Here is a 20,744-nt window from a genome sequence, read left to right on the forward strand (position 1 = left end):
TAGAAATTGAACCATCCAATCATGTTGAAGTGAAATTTGCTAGAACTTATAAATAGATGGAAGGATATATTTGACCTTAATTTGTCTCTTCTACTTTCCATTTGCTTGCAAACAGAAACACCAGTGCTTTACACAATTGCACTCAAAACAGTATTATACCTGCCAACTTTTCAAAGCCTTCATGGGGGATTTTAAGTACAAGAGGACCCTTTGCATACCTATACATGTCATTAGTGTACTTGAATAGAACATCTATGGTTTTGAATGCTTATACATGTGTTTAAATGTTTTTTTTAGGTCATCTGAATGCCTTTTTAAAAGTATTTAGGGGAAATAATTTAGTTTTATAAGAGTTAGATCACCCATAAAGCAGGAAAGTTGGAAGGTCTGCAGTATCACAAATTGGTTTTCAAATTTTCTGCATACAAACGTTTAAAGTCTACCAAAAAAACTGTGTGGATAATGATATCGTTACTCAACATAGCAAAATTGTCAAAATTAAAAATGGAGACTTCTGAAATATTTTAAAAACTTTTTAGAAATAATGAGGTTTGTAAGTCATTTCTATCTTTTGTACAGGGTTTGAATAAAAATAAATGGGTATTATTGCACTCAATGAAAATGACCTTTATTTCTTGTTCTAGGTCAAAATCAGCAGAAGTAATTTATTGGTAATACCACTAAACCCATTTTAACTGTTGAGAGTGGTTGATTATTAGAGTTAATGGTTTAAAGGGATGGATGATGTTCTTTAATGATTTGAGCTAATAATAATATAAACATTTGTAGTTGTAAATTAGAGAAAGAATATTTTGCCACATATTTGGCAAAAGAATATATGCCACATATTTGGCTACTGAATTATTTTGCCACATATTTGGCTACATTTAATAAAAATGGAAAATTTGTATAATACCAAAACTGATCACATCTAAGAAAGGGCTTTAACCACCACTTTCCCAGGTTAGGGGGAGGGTTGGTGCCTTCAAACATGTTAAACCCTGCCACTATCTGTGTGCCTATTCCGAGTCAGGAGCCTGTAGTTTGGTGGTTGTCATTTGTTGTTATATATCATTTGTTTTTTGTTCATGGTTTTGTACTTAAATTAGGCCTTTAGTTTTCTTGTTTGAATTTTTTTTTTAATTTTTCACTTCAGGGCTTTTTATAGATGACTCTGGGGTATGGGTTTTGCTCATTGTTGTAGACCGTACCATGACCTATAGTTATACCCCTGCTTTAAAAAAGGGGGGGTATACTGTTTTACCTCTGTCTGTCCATCCGTCAGTCCTTCAGTCCATCCGTCCGTCCCATGAATATTTTCGTCAAATTTTTCTAAGGAACTACTTGACAAGGATTTCTGAAATTTGGTTTCAGGGTTTATATAAGTCAGCTTTACTGTGTGATGCGTTTTCAGATTCATCACTAAACAACTTCCTGTTTGCCAAAATATTACGGCGGGGGTATCATCAGTGAGCAATAGCTCACAGTTTTACTTGTTGTTAACTTCTATGTCATTTTGTCTCTGGTGATGAGTTGTCTCATTGGTAATCATGCCACATATTCTTATTTTTCTATTCAGAAAATGTAAACATTAGCTATGTCCTAAACATTCGGTTTTCTAGGATATATATATACTTTCATAACCGAAGTTTGCCAGACTTTAGCTTAAAACAGGCTTAATATTTAAGTACATAAATGTAGTTAGCCTGGAAAAGATTGAACATGCAGTTTATAGATAATACAAAGTTTTCCTCTTTTACTTGGACTATTTGTAGCACCCTCATGTTTCATTGGCTTTGAAAAATTGATGAGTCATCTCAATTCCTGGATATACCTTCCTCTAGTCTCCTTAAATCTCAAAAGGTTCCCTTCATTTCAAAACATTAATGAATTTTGTATTTCATGCGGAGGAAATTCAAGAAAAAAATAATGTTAGTACAGGTCAGTTTAGTTGAAAGTATACATAAATCAATTCAGAAAAGGACAAGAGCAATGGAATGCAGAAACATATTGAACAACCTGGGAGTGAATCAAATCATAATTTTGCAAATTCTTAATGGGTGTATCATAAATAGTTATTTGATAGTTAATATTTCGTTTGAATAATATGACTCATGGAAATCATTTTATAACAGCCCTAACAGCCCTAACAGCCCTAAGAAAAAAAGGTAGGCCATTATTGTCTATTATTGTCTATGAATACCTTAAAGGGGTCTTGCATGGAGATAATCATAATCACTAAAAGCCTTTATTTGAAACTATTTTACCTATAGCTATATCTAATGCTTATACTAATATAAACAAAGGAGACATCAAATTGCTGCATATAAGCTGTTGGAATTTTTTTTTAAATGGTTCCGACTTGATTTTTGTTATTTTTATTTTTATTTGAATGAAATATTGTGGCATTAAAACAGGTAAGATCCTAAACAGAATAGCCAACACTGTCTAAAGTGAACCTTTTCTTTGAGAGTTGTTACTTTCATACAAACATATTTATTTATATATTGTAAATTTACAATCAAAATGTTACATTAAAATCATGCCAGTATCAAAGCACTGTCATTAGGATAAAGTGTACCCTTTGGGTTGACACTTGTGAGCTTTTATGTCTTTTTGGTAGTAAATTTAGTTATATCAAAATGTGAACAAAAGGAAACATTGGTTGATAAACCAATTACACAGAAATTGAAAAACTGAGAAAAGACACGTTCCTGGAAAACTTTCATCAAGTATCTTAAAATCTAAAAGTTTAAGAAGTCAATTATTTAAAATATTTGGGATTCATGTCTAAGTCCAACTTTGTGAGAGACAGCAGATAGATATTAATACATCCATACTAATTAAAAAAAAACCCAGTGGGTACAAGGATATAGGATATGCATGTCGTGACTTAAATATTTTTACAAGAAGTTTAAACTTTTTATTTTCAGATATCTTTACTCAAATACTTGTAGCAGAATTGCTTTACTTTTTGTCATAATCACTCACATGATTTGCTTAAGTTGACAAGAAGATGCTTAGTTTCCTTTTGCCTATTTTTGCTTTATCAGAATGATACGAAGGCTAGAACTTTAGTTCTATAAAAATTGAAATTGAAACTTCAATCTTCTAAAAATGATTAATCTAGAGTCAACATCTTGCCAGTCTTGAATTATTTTGTCTTCACTATTTGATATGAAAAAACTTTCATCCTCTAAAAATTATTCATCCAGATTAATCATCTTGCCTTTTTTCAATTATTTTCTTTCACTATTTCATGTGAAATGTCTTCTTTGGCATAATCAGGGCTTAGCTGATCAATGGCAGCCCTATAACAATAATGTATTTTTATAAAATAAGTTGTGACTCTTCAAAATCGTAAGTAGCGCTAGGAGTTCAGTTATAGCTCTTTGTATGATTGAAGTTAACCTCCATAAGAATGTATTTCGTCAAATATGGTTGGAAAGTGTAGCATTACAATCAAGGTCAAAAACTTATGTTGAACCTCAGGTTCATTTTCACAAATGTCCTGTTGTAAATTTTGACCACTTGATCTTGAGTATGGCTTGCTGATGATACTTTGTACAGTTGATTGATTGGTGTATGGGTAGCTATAAAAAGTGAAATAAACATAAAAACCGAACTCCAAGGAAAATTCAAAATGGAAAGTCCTTTATCAAATGACAAAATTAAAAGCTCAAACACATCAAACAAATGGAGAGAAAACAACTGTAATATTCCTGACTTGATACAGGCATTTCATAATACAGAAAATGGTATATAAAGTACATGTCATCTTTGTTTGATTGATTGATGTTATTTTAAATTTAGTTTCCCTTCTTTTTATGGTGAAAAAAAGTGATAGCAATTGTCTGTTCCCAAATGTTTTGATCCACAAAAGAACAGTAACATATTATGGAACAATCCCGTATGAATATTTGAATTTAATTCTCTCTTATTCCAGCTTTAAACTTTGTTAACCATTTAGAATATGAAGCACTGTGGATAATTTCATTGTCTAAATATAAAAATTGATGACTGGCTTAATTCCCTTAAATGAATAAATCATTATTTTATATAGCAAATTTTATCATAAATGTACTAGCTTTGTCACTCTTAAGACAGCCAGGTGGTCTTTTGTTGTAGGTGGTAATGTCACTTGTCAAAAAACTTCTATTGTAAAGGTCTGGAGTTGTCAGATTTATTGTGAGGGGTTTATTTTGCTAATTTCCTGAGTAAGATAAAATTACAGAAATGTAGGGCAACTCATAAATTTGATCTTTAAAAATCAGGGGGAAAAAAATATGAACATAAAATCACGCAAATAGATTTTGCCATAGAAAATCAAAATTTATTTAAAGTCCATGGAAATACCATTTTACAGTATTTCATCTGAAATTTCTGTACAAAATGTAAGATAACGTGTTATGATACATCAAAGCTTCTGGGTTGTTTTAATGCTATACATTTTTTTCCAGTTCAATACCAGATGATGATGAACTTCACAGCCCTGATGAATTTGAAGATCCTGAAGAAGTTTTAGAACAGTATCCTGTCATAGGCACATGTAGAGCTCTGTATTCATTTACTGGTAAGTTAAATTATGATATATTGACTCCTTTGGAAGAAGCTTTGTTTACATGATCAAAGTAGCTCTGTTCATAAAATTAAATCACAAGTCTTGAATGTTAAACTTTCAAGGAAAAGGACATTTTAGTGCAAGAATTTGGATTTTTGATGAAAAAATGGAAGCAGATTTGTGTGAGATCTTACATTTGAAGAAATAAAAAACAAAGGAAAGTGAACTATAATCCACATATTCAAGTTTAGTTAATTTTTTTTCGCTGTCAATTCAAAAAATATAATCAAACGTTACATCAAACTTCACAGCTATTTTTCCTGGTTGTTAAGGTTTGTTTCATTGATCTTTAAACCAGAAGAACAATATAACTGGTTTTTTGTCGAGCCTTCGACTTTAGTCGAAAAAGCGAGACATAGCGATCCTACATTCCGTCGGCGTCGGCGTCGTCGTCGTCGTCGTCGTCGGCGGCGTCCACAAATATTCACTCTGTGGTTAAAGTTTTTGAAATTTTAATAACTTTCTTAAACTACCTTGGATTTCTACCAAACTTGGACAGAAGCTTGTTTATGATCATAAGATAGTATCCAGAAGTAAATTTTGTAAAAATAAAATTCCATTTTTTCCGTATTTTACTTATAAATGGACTTAGTTTTTCTGCCGGGAAATATTACATTCACTCTGTGGTTAAAGTTTTTAAAATTTTAATAACTTTCTTAAACTATCCTGGGTTTCTACCAAACTTGGACAGAAGCTTGTTTATGATCATAAGATAGTATCCAGAAGGAAATTTTGTAAAATAATAAATCCATTTTTTCCGTATTTTACTTTTAAATGGACTTAGATTTTCTGCCAGGAAACAACACATTCACTCTGTGGTTAAAGTTTTTAAAATTTTAATAACTTTCTTATACTATTTTGGATTTGTACCAAACTTGGACAGAAGCTTGTTTATGATCAAAAGCTAGTATCTAGAAGGATATTTTGTAAAATAATAAATCCATTTTTTCCGTATTTTACTTTTAAATGGACTTAGATTTCCTGTCAGGAAACAACACATTCACTCTGTGGTTAAAGTTTTTTAAATTTTAATAACTTTCTTATACTATTTTGGATTTGCATCAAACTTTAACAGAAGCTTGTTTATGATCAAATGCTAGTATCTAGAAGGAAATTTTGTTTTCTTCAAGTTAACATTACATTCAGTCTGCAGATAAAGTTTTTAAACATTTATTAGATTCATAAACTATCCTGGATTTTTACCAAACTTGGACTGAAAGTTCTTACAATCAAAAGATAGTATCAAGAGGAATATTTTTATTGATTTACTTCCTCATTTTTGTTGAGCCTGCAATTAACAGAAAAAGTAGGCGAGACACTGGGTTCCGCGGAACCCTTACGAATTTTTTTTAACTTATATGTAAAATATATATAGTAAACTGTTACTTAGTAAAAGCATGAAGAAAGAAATGCTGAAGATGCAATTTTGAGTTTGGACATAGTTTAGAAAATGTTAGCTGGAAAACAGGTTTCAGTAGAATGGAAACTACGTGTGTCCAATTCAATGGTTTGAAAATGATTTTAAAATCAGGCTTCTGTCTGGAATAAAGAGTAAACAAGATGCTCAGATTATTTTATACACTAATTCAAGTTTGTGTTTTTGTAGCTGAAAATGAAGGTTCTGTAACAATGGAAGAGAATGAAGAAATGAGTGTGTTAGAACAGGATCAAGGAGATGGATGGACTAGAGTAAGAAAAAAAGATGAGGCAGAAGGATTTGTACCTACATCATACATACAAATACATTTCTTTGATCAAGATGAAGTTTGATTAAAACACTTTCATGACATAGAATGCTAATTCAAAGGGGAGATAATCATTAAACTTGAGCAAAAAGTCTGAAAATATTCAAAAACTATATAACTTTATGAAATAGACTATAAATAGATCATGATATCATACAACTGACAATATTGTGTTGAAATTATATTTTATGGGAAACATTGAGGTGTATATATACAAGTGTCTGTTAAAAGATTGATCTTTGGACAATTTTAATGAGATAATTTTATCTTTTAATTATTATTTGCATAAAATGCTAGATTTGGATTTTATCATTTATGTTTAAGATTTTTATGTTATAGTTCATTTTAAAAAATGAAGTGATGGATCAAGAATAAAGTAAACGATTTATTAGTATCACTAAGTGTTATTTTTTTTTAATTACTTTAAATTTTACTAGCATTTGTCGTCATTAACCAACTAACAAGGAACATATAACTACCAATGTTTCTTAGCATTAACAAGTAAGGAGTAATGCCATACTACTTGCTAATTTATTATCTTGTGATCAGTCAACATTATTGATATTACCCTGAAGTATGACCATTATTGCCTTTAGTAATAACAATCTCAATGATAAATATTGTCATGATTGTACATGGCGAACAGTGCAATTTTGTAAATAATTTTTTTTTATTCTCAGTGTCTATAGATCAACCATATTTGTTAGCTTACATACATACCATGAATGGATTTATAGATTTTCTTTTTCAAATTGGGAAGATAGCTAAAGTTATGGTATCTGTGCAGTGAGGTGTTTGTGTTATAGTAATTATTAGAATTGTGGAATCTGTGTAACAAGATGTTTATTTTAATGTAAATCTGAATATTTTATCTAGGTACAAGATTTCTTTTTTTACTCTCTCTGTAAACTTTTTTCATTAATTACAATAATAAATATGCAATCAGTTTTATGGTATCAGTATCCCTAAGTCCTTTGACAGACTTTTCTTTCTTTGCTCAAGAAAAATTAAAAAAACTTTAACAAATCATCTCATACAAAAATTTAATAAAGACAATCAGCTCTCCATGTACTTAAAAAGAATACATTGAAACTTATTGAAAAGTCATTTTTGGAATGCTAAGCAAAATTTTTAGATCATTATACAAAATATATAACTTTTACAAAAATTGTTAATATAAAATTTTTTTTTAAACACATGGTCAAAAATGAGGGGAACATATTTCATAATGAAAAGTTTTCCTTCATTTTTCAATCAAATTCAAAACTGCAATAGACTTAATCAACAATAATCTGACTGAAGTCAAGTAAGAGATCAATATCATTGTGCCTGCTGATATTTAATTGCTTTGAGAAAACAGGAACAAAATATTTACAATCATTGAAAGGGAACTATTTAGTCCTCTGTGTTACAGTATTGAAATATATCAAGGATATGTTGACATTTTCAATTACTAATAGCATTGTTATCACAGCCTGTTCATATGTGAGACTTCTGGTCTCATGGTTGGTGCAAGCGCAAGCATAATTTCATCTATTTTAAAGAACTTTAGAACAACCATCATTTCTTAGATTGACTTGAATGATTATTATTTTCAAAGAGGCTAATAACTGAAAAATATGTATTTAAGATTATATTGACATTTTGTAATTGAGGAGGTTCCTCAATGAACAAGTTTGTCCTGAACATGCAAGAAATATTTGCCACTGGACATTAAGCAGCCAACAACCAATCAATCAGTTAACAATGAATGATAAGGTTTGAAGCTTTGCTCAGATCAGGTGTGAATAGATACTTGATTAATCATATTCAAGATACGGAACATAATTTAAAACTGGCGCCATGTTGTAAATTTACTTTTGTGATCCCTGAAACATACACAATATTATTCACCATTCTGTTATTAGTATCGCAGTAAGATACGAATGTTATTTTTATTGACAATATTAATGTAGTCAAAAGTGAAATTGCATGCTCAATGTGGCTGTACATGCTTCTGCTAAACAAGCTTTATGTTTGAAAACAGTATTACAGCATTATTTTAAAAAATCAACAATTTGAAAAACCTTAGATGTTTGAAAATGACACCAGTATTTTTGATGTAGAAATCTGAATTAATTGGCAAAATGGCCTCCATAATTTTTATTCTTGAAAGAAATAATTACAAAAAAAATTTCTAAGGATAACAAGAGACATAGTAATATTTGCATTCATCAGATCATACTTTTTTATTTAATTATAACATGTACTCCGTACTAAGTATTTTAATTTATTTGTTATCTAACTCATTAATTTAATGTGTTGAATCAAACCATTTCTATCTCCGTAATACATATGTAGATTTTGTGTACTTTTAAAAATGTATATAGATCATATACATGTAAATTGACTGTATTTTGATGTGTTCTGAAGCATATTTTTGTATGTATGTTTTGCCCCCTGTTTTTATGTGTAATTTATTATAAGATAAAAGTAAATAATTGAATATTACACAACCTTTTTATATGCAAGTTTCTTTTATGGTATTTGGTGCTGTTCCACATTTGTTCCCGAGATAAATAAAGTTGCATGACTTTCACAAGCAAATTCTTATTAAGCATCTTGAGAAACAATGTTGTACTATATACCAGACATTAGAAATTAGTACCTTCATATGGTACCTATATAATATATATATCTAATGAAAAGATTGGAATTATAGTTATCAAGATTTTTTTAAAATGTGTCCATGATTGAAATGGATCTTTATAATACTATTTTCTGACAACATTTGCCATATTTATTGTCAAAAGCACATTAATTTAAAAAATTTAATGGAAAGAAAAAAAACCTTTGTTGACTAAAAAATTTTGACTGCTATTGTCTATTTTTAAATGGTAAACCAAAAAATGACCTTGATATGGAATGGAGCTGTTGTTAATTGTCTGGTCCATGTATTTGTTGAAGTAAGATTTCCACCACAATCTATTAGCAATGCAGTAGTAGACATACAGAGTATTTAAAAGCATATTTTTGAATTTACGGCTCAAAATAAAAAAAAATGCTTGTTTATATAATAATTATACAATTAGTTTAATCCTGTGCTGCTTCAAGTCAATTAAAGATATTAACCAATACACTAATAATAAATTATTTAGGTCTGTATTAAAATCTTAAGTCTAAGGACTGATGTTACCGTAAGGCGTTTTCACATAATGCTGGTGTTTAATTTTACCACTGCCAATTACCCATAATTCCTTTCTACACTATAACCAAACAATGAATCATAAGGGTATTTAAAAGTCTTCGTAGTTATTACTCTGTAGATATAAAAAATGTACTGTAACTCTGTTCTATAAGATGTATAAAGTATATTGAGAGACCTGTAGTGTGCTGTATGATATAGTATGTGCTATCTGTTATTTTGAATGTGTGTGGTATGCTATAAATTGTGGAGTTGTGCTATGTTCAGCTTGAGTGATATATAAGTGTATTTGCTTATCTTTGTTTATCTGTTAACTAGAGCTATCTTCTGTGATGTGATTTATTTTGCTTTGTTGGATACTCAGAGCTGGATCTGTTGAGTTTTATAATTCCTCCTTTTTTTCTATTCAGAGATCTATACATTTGATTCATGAAGTCATACTTATATCATTCATATCGATCATGATTAAAACCACATAAAATAGGGAAATTTTTATTTATGTATTCTGACACTTGTGACTTATTTGTGCTGATGTCAGACTTTTTCCCTTTTATGGTGGTAATGTTTTATATTAGTCAATATTGTCAGACATTATTATAGTGTAAATCTTTTCACAATTTATTGATCAATACATGAATTCAAATGCTATTTCATTTAAGGTACAGCTAGTAGAATTTGTTTCAGTAGCTCAAATTCTGTGCTCAATACATAAATCTGACATAAGCATATAATAGAATTATTTTATGCAGTGTTATAGTTGTCTTAAGTATATGTTAACAGTTCATTTAACAAATTTTGGTAGAAATTAAACAAGTGCAAATATTTGACTGCAATAAAATACTTTAAATGGCAACTTCTGATTTCACTTTTGGTTAAAATACTTCTTATAGAAGTCATTATTGTACTGAAAAGTTGATTATCTTTTTTTTCCCTTAAAACTTAACCGGTCTGTTTCTGTCTCTGAATTACATATTGATATTTAGTCTCGTAAACCATGTCTTGCGACGTCTGTCGATTTGTCTGTGAACAATTAATTGCTTCGGATAACATTTCTTGTGGCTGTTTTTTGATGAAATATTTAGTTCCTAGATTTGCAAGTATTTATAAATAATTGAGACCTTCATTTCTCCATGCTTTTTATTTTTTGTATTAAGCCATGAAATTCCATACTTTAAAAGCACAGTAGATAATTGGCATTGAACAAAAGTCTGCTTTTACCTAAAATCAGTCACAAGAAATCAGACCATTTCAGTCCCCATTGAAGATTATCATTTTTTGTTCCTAACTTTTAAAGGGACATTTAATACAGATTTTTACCGGGAACAGCTGATATTTGGCACTTCAGGTCTTGATTTGTGTTGTCAGTTTGCTGTCTTATTGACATATGTTACATGAATCTTCTATTGATAATAGGAAGTAGGGGACAATTTATTATTTTTTACCAAAGCTGAAATCATGATCTGAGTACATATTAGATATGTATTTTTTTGGACAGTTGCTTTCTCAATACCAAGAATTCAAAGATATGTATTTTTTTGGACAGTTGCTTTCTCAATACCAAGAATTCAAGCATTAAATAATGATTTGTTTCTCTATATTAGTCTTCAGTCTTCAACTTCCATAATGAAACTCACTTCAGTTACTGGTTTACAGTTTGTAGTTAAATCAGGTATGATGCAACATTTTAAGTATACCATGAAGGCAAGCATTTAATTATATCCACTTAAGAAAGTAGGACATTTTTGGAAACATTTTTCATACTTATTATATTGAATGATACACTATTGTATTGTTTAGGATGGGATTTAAAAATTATTAATGTTAGTGCTAAAGTAACTTTTTGCAGATTTTATTAAGCCTGATGCAACTATGAAAAAGGAAAGCATCAGTATCAATGAAATGTTTTAAATTATCTGGGAAGTTAATCATTTTATTAACACGGATGAAGATTTGAAAAAATGTTTTCCAGTCATTGAAGATTTTTCCCTGCTAGGTATGAACAAAAGTTTTATATAAATAATCATTCAAATGGTAATAATTGAATTCTTGTATGTTTTATATTCCATTGGAATCTTGTAAAACTAGAGTTATGCAGAGTTTAATCTTGTTAAAACAGTTGTTTTGATTCTAGTTGGGAAGCAATCATTTGATATTTATTGGGGGGGCTAAGAAGGAAATTTTTGATATCTATTCAAAATTCTGATGAAAGGTAAAAAAAATGAAACGTTACAAAACCATTAAAAAATGGCAGAATTTTCTTTTAAAAAATAAATTTCAGACACAAACAAACTAAAGTACAAGCTGAAAAATAATTGTGTGAATTTTTTTAGTTAAAATGATAAGAAGTCAAAAGTCTCTTCTTTGTGCACCAAAATGAAATGGTTGCTCCCTTATCTAAGGTCCACATATTTAATGGACAAATTAATGATAATCTACAATGGCTCTAATTGTTTGTATTTGTACATATAAATATAATCTGCATTTTATGTGGACATCCTTAGACTGCTGTCATATTGACTCCCTAAGGGTAGTGCCAAATTTTTATTATTCTATTATATATATATACTTAACAGTTTTGTTTATACAATGATAATGCAATTCAAAACTCGAAAAATAAATCTGAATGAAAATTTGTTTGTATTTTTGACTTATTTTAATTTTTTGGTTTGGCATTTTTGTCTACATCTATCTAGCACAGTCTGTTCACGTTATCTTTTTGTCAATTCCTAAACCTTGCTATATAAGTGCTTAGTGGTGAATATGCACCCATTTCTTGAAACTCACAAAACCTGGAGTATGAAACATCACATCAACAATAGCTTTGTCTAATTTGTTAAGATTAACCATGAATATTTGAACTCCTGGTCTACCTGATCATTAGGCAGCTTGTTCATGTTTTTCATGCCCACGCTGTAGACAACGGGGGCATTAAGTGTAACCCTTGACTGTCGTCTTTCCGTCCGTCCGTCCCTTTTTCGTTTCGGCACTGTAACTAAAGTTTTCCTCATGCAAATTTTAAGAAATTCTTACACAATGCTAAGAACAAAAAACTGGCAGATAGTTCGAATTTTGGCAGTGAGTCACTTACTGTTCTAGAATTATGCCCTTTATAACTTGGAAAATTGCAAACTTTTTCTTTTCCGCACTCTAACTTAAGTATGTTTCATCCAAATTTTATGAAACTTTTACACAATGCTATGAACCACAGCAAACAGACAGAGTTGTGCACAATGCTATGAACCACAGCAAACAGACAGAGTTGTGACTCATTTACCATTCTAGAGTTATGCCCCTTTTAACTTGGAAAATTGCAAAGCTTGAGCAGGTACATTGTGTCCTCAGACACATTCTTTTTTATTTCAGCATGTCATCCATTTTAAATACTTAGAATTTCATCCCTGGACCATTGAATCAAACGAGACCAAAGTGGCAAGAATGGATGTATGACAGTTTGTTTTTTACATGTATGGTTCCGATAGGATACATTAGAGGATCCAAGGAGCCTGTATTTACTAACTAATTTTCCTGTACAAGAGATTTTTAATTGAAATTACTATTTTGAAACTATTTGTTTTAACAGGGCTTTTAAATAATTCAGAAAAGTAGTTTCCTATGAAAACGCAAGAATATAACTTAAGTTTGGAGCCTAATTAGGACATGGTCACATCAATTTTAAGGATAACACCTCAAAGGTCAAGGTTACAGATGTAATACAGACATCTGAAATTTGCCTTAAAGGGGTTTCTTGATGATCACCCAAAAACTTTTACTTAGGACAGGAACCAAACTCTTAAGAGAAGGTCATATATATTGAGAGGAAGATTTTTCTTTTAGGCAATACCTAAATGGTCAAGTCATATACTGAATTGACCTCAGATTCAAAAGGGATCTCACCCTTATTGTATGTGACCATATATGCAAGTTTGGTTCAAATCTCGTGTGAGGTTCTGTTGTTATTAACTGGAAACCCTCTTTCTGCACTAATTTCAGCCTTTTTTAGTAACTATGACCTTGACCTTAAAATAATTATCTCAAAATCAATAGGAATTCTCTCATGTGTGAACATATATAGATATAAGAAGATGTGGTATGAATGCCAATGAGACAACTCTCCATTCAAGTCAAAATTTTTAAAAGTAAATATATATGCATGTTTCCTTGCATTCCATGTCGAGTTCTTGAATTTTTATCCAGAAACCCCTTTTCTACCTATTCTGAAAATTTTTGTAACTTTGGCCTTTGATAGTGATCTCCCTCTCATTATATTTGATTAAACATAAATATGTTTGGTTCCAATCCAACGCAAGAGTCTAGTTTTATAAAGAAACTCCTTTCCTGCACAATTGTTTTCTTTGTGTGACTTTCACCTTAGACATAGTGACCTGAAAATCAAGAGGATTCCTCCTCTCATAATATATGACCACATATCCAAGAAATGTTGAAATCGAATATAAAGTATAAAATAAAGCATCAGGAAACCAAGATGTTTGATGGAGAGATGGACAGGTCAAAATTATATAGCCCAATTCTTCTTAGTGTTAGGTATAATATAAAATAATCTTGATTCTTCCTGGAATAGGTGGGGGCTTGCATTTGTTGAAAATATTCGCCAAATAAATATTGTGACAGGATAAATGATAAGTCAAAAATTCCACCAGAACAATTTTTAAGGTAACAGTTCGCAGGAAGACATGTCACCTTAACCGGACACATTATTCTGATTCTGAGCCAACCAGTTTTTGCTCTAACTCCTTAATGACTCTTGCTAAGTAGAGAAGAAGCAAATACCAATTTTAAAGTCTTTGGTTTGACCCAGACTCGAGGCAAACATGCTACCACGAGACCACAGAGGCGGTTAGAATGTTTTATGTATTGTTATGTTGCTGTCCTAGACATATATATATATATATATACCCAACATCTCCCTTTATTAACATTAAGAAGGAACCATTTAAAGGGGAGGTATGATAAGTGATTATTTGAACCCCTGAAGTAGATAAATTCTCTATCAATGAGAAATTATGTTAGTTCTATAGATAAATGAATAGGGTGATATAATCTAGATGTCAAACCCATGTTGAAATTGGCGTGTTTTACCTTATTGCCACTGTCTGAAAAACATTTGGAATTTGAGTTCGATTGATAATTACAAACACACGGTGAATTTGTATTTTTTTTAATTGTAAAAAATAGTAGTGACATATAATACAAGCAGAAATATCCTGCAGTTTACACAGAACATTCATTACTACGAGTACAAACTATTTCAGACTATTAATAATTACGGGTAAAAATGAGATTTAATCAAAACAGTAACAAATCATCACATTTAAATCACATAAGGTAATAAGATTTAAAGACAGAACAGATTATACAAAATAAAAAACATCCATTAATATTTTTGGTTTTATTAGCAATATCTCTATGATTCCAAATTTACTATACCCTCAATGCAAACATTTAAGGTGTATAAGCGAATTTCTCCAGGTGTAATCATCAACCAGACAAAGTAAATCTGCTTCTATGAATCTAAGCATTATGGAAGACATTACTACAAACACTCACAGACAGACAGACATACACACATACAAATATGTATTCAACAAAAACACAAAGAGTTTAGAAAATCTCCAAAGAGGTAAAATTGTTGAAAACAGAATTCATGTTTATGGAATCAACAGTGAAAGGAATAACAATCATGCTTTCAAATCTTCTTTGACTTTAGAATGGTACTACATGTATATCTTTTAAATCTAGGGAAAATTAAGAGTTGCTTTTCCTTTTTCAGTTTTATTTTTTAGAAAAATCACATGAAAAATGTTCCAAAACAAAAATGCCTAACCCTCGGTTATAACCAACTGAATCATTCACCCTTCCAAAAGTGGCTAATTCCATCACTGAGTTTTTCCTGTATATTGGCTTACATTTATCTGCCTTGAGTTTAAATATAGAAATGTATTCATTGTCAATGAAAAAACAAGTATGTTATGCAATTCTCAAATTATTTTTTTTCATAAAAAGAGCAATATAGTACCAATTTTTCATCAGTCACGACTTTCATAAATACATACATACATACATACATACATACATGTACATGTATACCAACATTCATAATCATTTTACCTATGTTTAATCACTAAATTACACATGCCTGCAAGTTATAATCATTGTATAAAAAATATGGTGTTTATCCTTTTAAAATAAGATTTTACTTTTTATTCTACATTTCTATCTTGAAAAAGGAGGGACAAAAAGGTTTTATATAATGCAAAAGAATTGAGTTCCAAAAAACATGACCACAGTTTGTATAAAGTATAGCCTAATTTCTGTAGCTGAACACTTTTAATGGACACGGAGTCAGGGACCTGTATATTAATTACAGTAACACCAAAAACATGTGAAATGTTGAATAAAATAAAAACAGAACTAGAGGTTAAAGAGAAATTTCATTGTTCATACATAAAATAAAATCTAAAACCCCTACCCTCAATACTATTACCACATATTGTAATATTGAAGTAAGTATGTAAGTTCTATTATCTCCCCTAATCTCAATACAATTACCACATATTGTAATATTGAAGTAAGTATGTGAGTTCTATTATCTCCCCTACCCTGAATACTATGACCACATATTGTAATATTGGAGTAAGTATGTAAGTTCTATTATCTCCCCTTGAACATGTAGACCTGAGACTTTATTCCTTTATGCACATGCAATATCAATATCCATCAATCATGTTAGCAGCAGTTGCACTATCAACACGTTAATTACAAGTTACATGGACAGACTGATAGACAAACATATATATTCATATGTACCCCCAAAAATCGTTTTTTGCAAGAGGAGGGAGAGGGGGTATAATAATTGCACCATTGGTTGGATATCCATTGTTAACAATTCACTAAGCTATTGTGTATACTATAGAAAATATTATGCAAACACATTGAATTCTGAAATGTTTACAAAAATTTCCATTGAAAAAAAGAAAATTATCCTTTTTCTGATCAACTGCTACATTTCAGTAAATCATACAGATATAATATAAAACTGTTAATGTCGAATTTGGTTTTCACAAAAATATCGAAATTGTGAAATCCCAAATACTTGAACATCACAAGTATCAATGTTGTTTACATATGAAATATGGCTAAATAACACTCAATACATGTATATTAAATGCGCTTGGTTTGTAAATTGGGGAATTTGATGTTATATACAATTTCAACAAATTAAATTATAAATAAACGGAAATTTCTACTTAGCCAAATTCTATAAAAAAGTAAGTAAGCACATGTACTCATAAATGTTGGAATGCTTTAAAAAAATATGTCATGGTTAAATGATTTTGAAAACTCGTCAATAGATACCAGGCTTAAAATTTTGTATGCCAGTTGCTTGGTTCGTCTACAAAAGACTCATCAGTGACGCTCGAATAAAAAAAGTTAAAAAGGACAAATAACGTACGAAATTGAAGAGCATTGAAAATGACATACTGGTACTAATAGTTTATATCACAGTTAAGACTAAATAAATGTCTTTCATAAATGATCATACAATTCTGCAACAAATTAAAACCAGGTAGATGCAGGTACTGTAGAGTAGAAGTTTTGCAATTTGTAACATATGATTTGCAACATTCACAACAAAAGAATTAAAAAATTTAACTGCATAAATAAAAAAAACTTCTATTGGTAACTTAGTCATGAAAGTGATACAATTACGGTAATTATTGGTCCATAGGGTTATCATTTAACAAAATAAACTATCAAAAAAGTGACTGCAAATAAAACTGAACCATCTGTAAGTGTTCTCCCCACCATTTTTAAAATAGCACTATGAGATTTGAAATAGCAATGCGTCCCTTAAATCAAAACAGCTCATTTATAATACATTATAACATAAATTTATTCAGATAGCACTTTGGTAAATAAATATAACACCATGGCCCTGGGGAGAACACTCCCTTTGTAAATAAACCAAAAAAGTAAAAAGAATAGTCAGTATTCTAGTTTTATATGATAGAATTTAATGGAAAACAGTATTAACAAAAATATTAAACTCATAGGTAATTCAAAAAGGGGAAAGTCCATAAAACATGACATAAACTGTTAACACAGAGATATGTCTCGCCTTTTTGTAATTTTTATAATGCAAAAGTTGAAATTAAAATAGCAATACTTTAACATGTAAGTTATGCAAATATTCAAAGTCAATGAACCTTGACTGAAGGTACATGGCTATACAATCTCCATGGAAATGTGATGTGCCAGTGCTAATAAAACTGAATACCAAATACCATTGACTTATCATAATTCATTCCCTTTAAACAAACCTAAACACAAACATTAACTTGTAAACTGTAAGTTTCAAAGTCAATGAACCATGATGAGGGGGTCGGGCTATATAATCTCCATGGAAACAAGACTTGCAAATGCCAACAAATTTGCATACCAAATATCATTGACTTAACATAAGTTGTTCATCTAAAACTGATCTAATCACAAACTAATATATATGTAAACTAAGCAAAAGTTTCAAAGTCAATAGACCATGACTGAGGGGGCAGGGCCTAATAATCTCCATGGATATGAGATGTGTCAATGCTAATACAACTGCATACCAATTAACATTGGCCTACCACTAATGGTTCCCCTTTATCAGACCTAATCACAAACTAATACATTCACCGGAAACAGCATATCTATGTCTCACTTTTTGACTCCGTCAAGGCGAAACAAAAATCATACGCTTGACTGTATCAACCAACAGAAAAAATTGAAAACAACCGTCATACGTTTTTTATGGATAATATCTATCTTTCAGCTAAATACTGTTGCTTTGTAAAAGAAAGGTTAAAATATGAAAGATGTTATGATTATAAATTTCTTTAGCCGTAACATTAATTTAAAGTGATGTCAATGCAGGGAATGATTACCAGTTATATCATTGGGGCAGTGATGTGAGGGCAAGGTTATTACATATTTCCCTGAAATTGCAAAAATAATAATCCTTTCAAATCATTTTAATTTATTGATAAAAATAAATGGCACAATAAAGTGTGGTCACTTTAGTACAGAAATATCATCTGTGATGTGACTGTAACATATCTAAATTGACATTTTATATATTGATTATGTTCAAATAAAATATGAACAACATTCTATCTCAAAAAGATATTTCTGTCATTATAACAACTTTATATAAGACATCTTGTAGCAAAATATCTTTGAGGGTAGAGCTGTCGCTCATATTTAAGTAACAATGACAAGATCTCAAAATGAGGCTCTTCTAGAAGTTTTGGCATTTTTTCCTTAAATGCAAGAAGTTTGAAGACCTACAGACAAAATTCTAAAATGAAATACCAATATCTGTCAGACTAATGACGGACAAACATTTAAAAGATGTAATTTAACAATTTATAAAAGTTTTAGATTTTCGAACTTAAGGGTCCAAAAACAGTGACCCATTCATATTTCCTTTGAAGTTCTAGTGTACTGAAATAACATTAACCTTTTACTATGTTAACAGTGTGTGGTAATATTAATTTAAATAATTTCTATATAACAGATTATTTATTGCAATTTGGAAGATAAAAAAAACCTCAAAATTAACAATCAACATATAATTATAAAATGTTTTAACATTAACAAACCGTTTTCATATAACTGACAATACAAATGTTTGAATATTTCTATACAATAATATACAGCTATATATATATGAGATTTAAGCCTCTGTTAGTATGGTTTTCTATATCCTTAACAAAAATACATGGCACACAACTAATAATATGCTTCTACACTATAATAATTAATTCGAAATAAAAAATATTAAATACCGTTATCTATTGCATTAAATAGAAAAGATAAAATAAGATCTTCTCCTGCTTGGAAAAAATTGAGACAAACTTAACTACTTTGGACAAATTCTTCTCTCAAACCATATAAAGTGTCCATCTTAGCTTAATATTTAACTTTTGAATGTTCTCTTAATCATTTTTTACTCTCCAATGTATAAAAGTCATTAGCAGCAGTACAGGGTTTTGAAAGAACAAATATGTTTTTACTGTTTATGATTTTCATAAACATTTATATTTTAAACTGTATACTGTAAAATATTGCTACTACTGAAAAAAATACTATATATCAGCTAAATAAATAGGTGCTCACTAAGGAAGATACAAAAATAAAGACAGCCTCAGTCTGATTTCTAGTCACATGACATGTAACTTCCAATCAAAAAGCATGAACATTTGCCTAAATCTCAAATTATGCAAGTGATTATAAAATTATAATAAATGTATCTCAGTTTGATAATGGACACTTATAATAAAGTATTTATTATAAACACCTAAATAAAAATCTACATTAAGACATATTTACACCTAGTGCAGTCCGGGTCTTTTCATAAACCACATAACTAATACTAACTGCTGGTAGAACTTTGAGAAAATTAGGTGTCAAGCCACGATACAGTCCCATTGGTCCATCTTGTTTGATGATTTTCTTAAACATTCCTGACATTGTGTCATGCCCTTCTCCTGCAAGTAAACAGTAAGCGTGTTATTTTATTTAAATTTTACAGGTAATTGAGGAGTGTCAAAAATAGGGCACAAGGATCAAAGGAAAATACCGGTATATATTTTTGGGTGGAAAATATCTTTTAACTGATAAAACTTTCGAGTGACATTCATCATGTTCATGGTTGTAAATTTGTGAATTGGACAGCAATATGAATGTATTTTCTATTTTCTATTATTATTTGTACCTTTCTATCTATTATAGTTTTTCAAGATAATGGGCAAAAAAAAGTAATTTAATGTAACATGTAATTGAGCATATTTTCAAGTACATATAATTAAAAGAAATGAATTACATTGCATTTTTGCCATGTAATCACGATTGATTGATTGTTTGCTTATCGTCCTGTGGCAAATGTTACATGCATGTTCAGGACGAGAACAAATTAACAATAAATACAATAGGTCGGTCTGGTTATAGAGGCAGTCCAGGATGAAGGTCAAGGAAATTTGGACTGCCACTGGAAAATGAGGATACATTGGAAATTTTGCCTTGCAACAGGCCACCAACGGACCCCTCAAAGAGTTTTTGCAAGGGTACTTAAAGTGCTGAGAGAATGGTAATTTCTCTACACGATACACATCTATCTAATGTCCTTATTTGATGG

At 30.1% G+C, this 20,744-nt stretch overlaps 2 protein-coding genes across 6 annotated transcripts in view; one reads left to right on the forward strand and one right to left on the reverse strand.

The window, feature by feature from the left end:
• The window catches only part of LOC127729771 (formin-binding protein 1-like), a 48,347-nt gene extending 36,163 nt beyond the window's left edge, over positions 1 to 12,184 (forward strand). For 3 of the 5 annotated variants that reach the window (XM_052237644.1, XM_052237647.1, XM_052237645.1), the window contains 2 exons: positions 4,461 to 4,573; positions 6,228 to 12,184. In XM_052237644.1, the coding sequence (XP_052093604.1) occupies positions 4,461 to 4,573; positions 6,228 to 6,391 (277 nt within the window). In that variant the 3' untranslated portion in view covers positions 6,392 to 12,184. Of the gene's footprint in view, positions 1 to 644; positions 1,790 to 2,135; positions 2,169 to 4,460; positions 4,574 to 6,227 lie in introns of those variants that run through there. The other 2 variants (XM_052237646.1, XM_052237648.1) reach the window with 2 other exon arrangements.
• A 2,526-nt stretch (positions 12,185 to 14,710) lies between these two features.
• Positions 14,711 to 20,744, reverse strand: part of LOC127729773 (calcium-binding mitochondrial carrier protein SCaMC-2-like) — a 39,092-nt gene continuing 33,058 nt past the window's right edge. The window contains exon 10 of the mRNA XM_052237650.1: positions 14,711 to 20,097. Within this exon, the coding sequence (XP_052093610.1) occupies positions 19,925 to 20,097 (173 nt within the window). The 3' untranslated portion in view covers positions 14,711 to 19,924. The remainder of the gene's footprint in view (positions 20,098 to 20,744) is intronic.

This window comes from Mytilus californianus, unplaced genomic scaffold (genome assembly GCF_021869535.1).
Source record: "Mytilus californianus isolate M0D057914Y unplaced genomic scaffold, xbMytCali1.0.p SCAF_2, whole genome shotgun sequence".
Lineage (NCBI taxonomy): Eukaryota > Metazoa > Mollusca > Bivalvia > Mytilida > Mytilidae > Mytilus > Mytilus californianus.